The sequence below is a fragment of the Lycium ferocissimum genome, unplaced genomic scaffold (genome assembly GCF_029784015.1).
Source record: "Lycium ferocissimum isolate CSIRO_LF1 unplaced genomic scaffold, AGI_CSIRO_Lferr_CH_V1 ctg2202, whole genome shotgun sequence".
In the NCBI taxonomy this organism is placed as follows: Eukaryota; Viridiplantae; Streptophyta; class Magnoliopsida; order Solanales; family Solanaceae; genus Lycium; species Lycium ferocissimum.
This window is the reverse complement of record NW_026720075.1, coordinates 92,787-100,064: the sequence shown is the minus strand read 5'-3', so window position 1 is coordinate 100,064 and position 7,278 is coordinate 92,787. Positions and strand designations below refer to the sequence as shown.

Sequence of the window (7,278 nt, the reverse complement as noted above, 5' to 3'; positions counted from 1 at the left end):
AATTTTAATAGAGAGAGAAATATGTAAACATGCGTGGAGAATCTCTATATAGTCAAACGACCCATCACACTGAGGTAATCATTTTGTCACCTTCTTAAATAAAATGCATTTTTATTTCTTCCAACAAATTGTCCAAAGCAATTGCAGAATCAGGATTTTAATTTAAGTATTCAAAATACAAAGAGTAGACACACAAAAAGCTAAAAAAAAGTTTCTAACATCTAATATATACATAAAACCTAATTTTAATCGTATATAAATAGTGTAATTTCTCGCCGAATGGGATTCGTTCGAACCCCTGAGCCCTACCTGGCTCCGCCCCTAGTCCAAAGGGTTATTTGATGGCCAAATGAAGTGATCATAATAGTTAAATAAGGAATGCTTTCCAAACTTGGGCGATTAAGAAAATTAACAGTGATTTATTATACAATTTCTCATGGAATTTAAGTTTAACGTGCCTATAATGTAAAAAAATACTTACATAATTAAATTATTTATAAGGTAAATACTGATAAATTGATCTCTATGATAAATATTACTGGAAAAGCTTATAGAAATGATAACTAATAACCTATTATTACAGATAAAAACACTAATAATGTGTAAGATTTTAACACAATTTATCCGTTTTGTCCGGTCCTATATTTTATACTTTCAACCTAAAACCTTTTACATGTTTAAATCCTGCGCCTAATCATGAAAGAAAATGTTTTGTTTGCGTCTTATTTTGTTAGTCCTAGTTACTTTTGATGGTCAATTAATCGAGCAAGACCAAAGTTATTAGACTAACTCAATTTTTTTCTTTTTAATTAAAATAAAATAGAGAGTCAAAACTACAAAATAATTCGAGAACATTACAATGTTCTCAATGGCATTTATATATTTGTTCTACTATATGAAGAACAAGTAAAGGCATATAATATTCAGCAGACAGCAAAAGACACTTCCCTCCCAAATTCATAACTACCCAAAACCATTAATATAAAGAGTTTAGATTTCTATTTACTAACATTACTTTCTTAAAATATATTCAGTTAACACACATAATTTGATAATATGCAAATTATGATAAATATTGTTACATACACACGCAGACATACATTCATTTTGGTACATTAAAAATTGACTAAATTGGATTCTTAAATCTCTCATAAGTCACACGGTTCAAATAGAGAAACTTCATTTCCTTTAGCCTATTCTCCCAGGTTATTTAATTTTCTTCATGTTTATGACCTTCATTCACCAGAAAGTCTACATATTGATTAGACTCTTTCCAAATATGTTTGCCGGTGGTCCTGTTGGCTTCCAATAAATATTTACAATTTTCAGTTATACCCCCTAAGAGAATGACGCCGTATGTCCTCTTTGATAAGCTTGGCAAGAAGACACAATCTTGTTTGATGTTCCATAACTTTGTAATGAATGTATATAACTATTGGGTGCATGTGTGTAATATAGAACCACTGAGTGTAGTAGTGAAAGTGGTAAATTTTCCTCCATCTTTATACAAGAATCTAGGTTTCGAGCTTTGAGTATGTAATCATCATTGGTAGAAAACACTCACCCCTAATGTGAGACTTTCTGAAGCAAATTCTAAATTAATTAGATCCCAATACAGATAAAACACCGAATGCGAAACCAAAAAAAATACTTATACATAGAAGCTAAGAAACGCATAAATGAAACCTCATCATTCAATTATTTCTTCCCACCCTCCAAAAAATGGGCCAAAAGTCTCTTCTCCAACCCCACAACCCCCCCCCCCCCAAACACACACACACATATCCACATACCCCCTCTCAGACCTTTATCTTATTCACATCCCAAAATCTTTAAACAAATAAAATCTCTCAACTTCACCTCCCAAGATTTAAACAACCAAGAAATGTTTGTCCCTTTACAAAAAACACTAGTGTTGCTAATTGTGCTCATTTTCTCTACTACCACAAATGCAACTTCAAGTGAAACCAAGAACTCAATTCATGAAATCTTCAATGTGAAAGAAACCATTGCCCAATATTTAGATACAAAAATCCAAACCCCATATGAAGAACAAGAAGACTTTCATCATGTTGATGATGAAAATGTAGAAGAACAAGGAAACTGGAAGCTCAAGCTCATTCATAGAGACAAACTACACTTTTCCAGTTTCACTTATAATAATAGCAAAGTTTTTGAGGGTCGAATGGAAAGAGATTTGAAAAGGGTGTCTAGTCTCATTAAAAGAATAAGTGGTAGTGACGTGTACCGGGTCAATGAATTCGGGTCGGATATAGTTTCGGGTATGGACCAAGGAAGTGGAGAATATTTTGTTAGGATTGGTGTAGGTAGTCCAGCTAGGAACCAATATGTGGTCCTTGATTCTGGTAGTGATATTGTTTGGGTACAATGCCAGCCTTGTACAAAGTGTTATAGCCAATCCGACCCGGTATTCGACCCGTCTCTTTCCGTGTCGTTTACCGGGGTGCCTTGCGGGTCGTCGGTTTGTGACCGGGTAGAGAATTCGGGTTGTCATGCGGGTCGGTGCAAGTATGAAGTCATGTATGGTGATGGTTCATATACTAAAGGTACAATGGCTATTGAGACTTTAACATTTGGCCACACTATGGTTAAAAATGTGGCTATTGGGTGTGGACATAGTAATAGTGGCATGTTTACTGCAGCTGCTGGCTTATTGGGCCTTGGTGGTGGGTCCATGTCACTTGTGGGCCAACTTGGTGGGCAAACGGGTGGGGCATTTAGTTATTGTTTGGTGAGCCGGGGCACCGGGTCGAATGGGTCGCTCGAGTTCGGTCGCGGGGTATTACCCGTCGGTGCGGCATGGGTCCCGCTTATTCGAAATCCACTGACCCCGAGTTTTTACTATATCGGGTTATCGGGTCTTGGAATAGGAGGTGTCCGAGTACCAATATCAGAAGACGTGTTTAAGATAACCGAGCTCGGAGACGGTGGAGTGGTTATGGATACAGGGACGGCCGTGACACGATTGCCCTCTGAGGCGTACGTGGCATTTCGTGACGCGTTTGTAGCTGAAACCGCGAGCCTTCCTCGGGCACCAGCCGTCTCGATATTCGACACGTGTTATGACCTAGACGGGTTCGTGATGGTTCGGGTACCGACCGTTTCGTTCTTCCTTTCGGGTGGTCAAATTTTTACCCTTCCAGCTAGGAACTTTCTAATTCCAGTGAATGACAAGGGTACATTCTGTTTTGCATTTGCTCCATCACCATCAGGGCTTTCTATAATAGGAAATATCCAACAAGAAGGCATCCAAATTTCTTTTGATGGAGCAAATGGTTTTGTGGGATTTGGTCCCAATATTTGCTAGCTTATAATTAAATTATGTAAAGCGAATGTTCTTGATTTTTTTTTTTTTTTTTTTGAGAGAAAGCGATGTAATTCTACAACAAGTGGAGTGAAATTTTGTCAGTATATTGTTATATAGTTTTAGTTGTTTTAGAATGCTATGATTGAAGGTATGAAGTAAAGAATGTGGTTCTATTGCTAGTACTTTTTAATTAAGTAAACTTATGTGGCTACTCTTCACAGAACCTAATGATTATAATCCCAAAGGTATGTCCTTTACTTGTTTTAGGGAGTAACAGAGATTCTGCTAAACATTATTTTATATCCATTGACCAACTTTCCTCAATGAAGATATCTTTGGGAAGAACTTTGTAATATAGTTGTGCTTCTACTCATTATTTCAAAATTAATCCACATTTTAAAGAAATTTACTTTCAAAATTTTTATTGGTGACCTAATAGTGTAAATATTTCTTACGCTAACAATCTATATAATTTAAACTCCAAAAAAAAATTATATATTATCAGTATACAAAATTTAAACTCCTAATTAAAAACACGGGTGTAGGAATTAGGAAAAGTGTTAAGTAAAAGTAAGGGTTAAATTATGATAGTCAAACATTTCTAGAGACACATGCATGGAGTCAAAAGTAGGTAAGAAAAAAGGGCATTTACTTGGGTACTAGAGCACCGTTTTTACAAAACAAGAGGATCCAAGAGAACCCTTTTTTCCTTCTTCCCAACCCCTCACTCTTTCTTTCCTTTTTTCTCACTAATTGAGTTGAAATAATTCAAAGTCCCCACATATAATGGACATGATGCTGACAAAACAATAGGGCTTCTCATTGCATTGTCCCAACACTTGACTTTTCCTATCTTTATTTTTTCAAAATGTTGAGAGATTCCTTTACTTACTTTCTTTCTTTATTAGTGAATTTGTTTTTGGTTTCGCACCCGGCGTTCGATATCCGTATTGGAGCCCGATTAAATTCGCATTCGCGTCGGAAAGTCCCACATTAAAAGGCAAAATGTTCCCTCACAAATGCAGCTCCGTTTCTTTATTAGTGAATGACTATATATGTTGGTTATAACTTTATTTACTACTTAGTGCACACTAAATATGGAGTAACGGAACGAACTTAACATATTACTTTTTCTGAAGAATCATACTACCCTCAAATATGGAGTAATAGTACAAACATAACATAACACATTGATAAATGAATGATTTCACTTAATAATTCATTAAATTTGTAAAGATTTAAAGTCGGAGAGATCAAAAGTGCACATACAGATTGATTGAAGATTAAAATATGCTTAACCAGAAAATTACAAAAATCAAAATCAGGATTTTATCATATTCGAGAGATTAACAATGTTAGTTCCCTATTTACGCACACATATACATTCAAATTCTAAAAGAGACAAAAGGCTATATGTAGAAATACCATCTGTTCTTCATATTAATCTCTTCTTCTTCTTTTTTCTCATATTCACAAAGCAATATATATAAAAAAAAGGCAATCCGGTGCATTAAGCTTTCACTATACGCGGAGTCCAAAAAAAAGCCGGATCACAAGGGTCTATAGTATGATGACACAGAAAATTAATACAGTGACAGTACAGACAAGAAAGGAAAAGATTGAAACAAGTGCAAATGTTCAAAATCATGAGAAGAAGGGAGCCACCACCTTGGTGGACATGTGAAACCAATTACTAGCTAGGAGTTTTGGTCTACCTTTGTTACAGCCGATGTTGGAAGTTTGTTCAACCAATCACTTTTGGTAAAGGTGTTTGCTTGTTCGCTTTTTGAGACTTTTGCACAATTGAGATTGCAATGCTTATATACTAGTAGATTTTACCTTGTAGTGTTGGCTAATACTATTCTTATCAGAAATATTGATGGCTGATTTCAGCACTATAATCTATAATTTATAAGTTATACGAAAACAACTTTTTATCCCGGTCCAATTTTTTTCTAATCATAACAAGATAAATCATTTGTTTTTTTTTTTTTTGTTCAAACATAAAAAGGGAAATATTAACTTATATGGAAGTGATAAAACTTAAAGTACATATTGCTATACATACAAAGGTGTGTCATAGTGGTCAATGATATGAGATAAAAAGTCAAAATTGGCAGCCAGAATTACTTGATACATGTTAGAATCAAGAGATTACTATCATGACAAAAATTATAACCGATAGCAAGGCCACAACTTATTTCTTAACTAATTTTATCAAGCAAACGTCATGTTCAACCATGACTTTAAACTCAGGCCATCACTTGGGACTGCCATAGGCAAGGATGTTGACATTACCTAACATTTTGTGTTGATAGAAGACACTATCAAGTATCCATAGAAATATACGAGACGCGTGAAAAATTGTTTGACTGTTATTAGAAACACACGCATTAATTGCTACGCATATAAACAAAAAAAACAAAAATGAGTGTTACATGTAAGTTAAATTGAAAATGGATCTTCAATATGTAGTAGGTACATATATTTCTGTTAGATCACATGAACCTTATCTTCTCTCTCCGACCCAAGAATTTCAAAATTTAGCCTTGATGTGACCCCACAAAACTCAACATAATTTCTTGATGAAATTGGTGAAATGAAAGGAATCAATAAAGGCAAAGCCTGTCTTTGCTCAAAGATTAGGATCCATAAGAGGATATACACTTTTTTTTTGTTGCTAAAATAGGATATACACTTTACCACAAAGAAAGTGAGAATATATTTTTGTACTAATGAACCTTAAATTGTTTGGAAATTATTCGAACTTACTACTTATGTGTAAAGGACATTTTTTCAAGAATAGCAAAGGCGCCAAGTGAAAGACGAAATGCTAAGATTGTGTTAAGAGCAAGCATACTTTATTTCTCTTCTTTTACTTTTTCCTTTGTTTTAAAAATATACTTTATTCTTCCTGATTTAGAGTAAAGTTTGGGTGTCAAATGAGCGGATGAGCTTAATTTAAACAAATCAAAATGGACAAAGTTAATAGATGGATAGATTAATTAACTCACCCAAATTTTATTGTAAAAATCTCACGTTTTATCCTATTTGGACACCATTATATAACATGCACCTAGTTTTTTTTTTCTTTTTTTTTGTTTTTTTTTTGCACATCTAACTTTTGAAACAATTTCACACATGCTGAATTTGAAGTTTCACACATATAGCTGAAGTTCAGGCAAAAAATGACTAAAGTCCATACAAAAATAACTGAATTAAGTCATATATATATGGCTGAAATTCAGGCAAAAAATGGTCGAACTTCAACCATATGAAACTTCAAACACTACAAATGTGAAGTTGTTCAGAAGTGGATAGACTTGCAATTTTTTACGTACTGCAGGTATGACTTAAATGGAGGTCCCAAAATCGGGCATATGTGCACTTCGACCAAGGTTACTTTAGTTGATAACTTGATATGAATCATAGCTTAACCCACTCAACTCTTATCAAATTTTATTTTCTTATAAATTGGTTAATTACCTAATAAAACGTTTTTATTTATTACGACTATCTAACATATCAAAAAAAAAAAAAATTGATAAGATTTTCATGCATGGGTCAATTTAGGCTGCATAATTTAGGCTGCATATTTAGCACAAATCAACCTAGCTTTGAAATGAACTGAATTAGCCGAATCAAAATGTGTTGGGCTAATATATGGTCAATCAATAAGCTCTCCAGATTTAAGCGATAGAGCACATTGTGTTTTTATAAACGAATTTTATCACCCTGCAAGACTTTAAAAAAAAAAAAAAAAAAAATGGAATTCATGGCAACTTAATCATAGTGAGAAGTAATTGATCGGTTAATTACCTGTCACTATGATTCAAATAATATCTTCACATGAAACGGAATTCCCATCATTTTTCACCAACATATCTTGAACAGTACCAAGATATTCCTAATTATGAAAAGGCAATATCGATCAGTAGGGGTTTGGATTT

General features: G+C 34.0%; 1 protein-coding gene across 1 annotated transcript; it reads left to right on the top strand.

The window, feature by feature from the left end:
- The first annotated feature begins 1,790 nt into the window (after window positions 1-1,790).
- LOC132043212 (protein ASPARTIC PROTEASE IN GUARD CELL 2-like) lies at window positions 1,791-3,507 on the top strand. Its single transcript, XM_059433691.1, has one exon. The coding sequence runs from the start codon at window positions 1,886-1,888 to the stop codon at window positions 3,326-3,328; it is 1,443 nt and encodes a 480-aa protein (XP_059289674.1). The 5' UTR covers window positions 1,791-1,885; the 3' UTR covers window positions 3,329-3,507.
- Window positions 3,508-7,278: the final 3,771 nt, after the last annotated feature.

What these genes read in the sequence shown, in the direction of transcription:
- LOC132043212 (XM_059433691.1), top strand. Translation starts at nt 1,886, where the DNA reads ATGTTTGTCCCTTTACAAAAAACACTAGTGTTGCTAATTGTGCTCATT.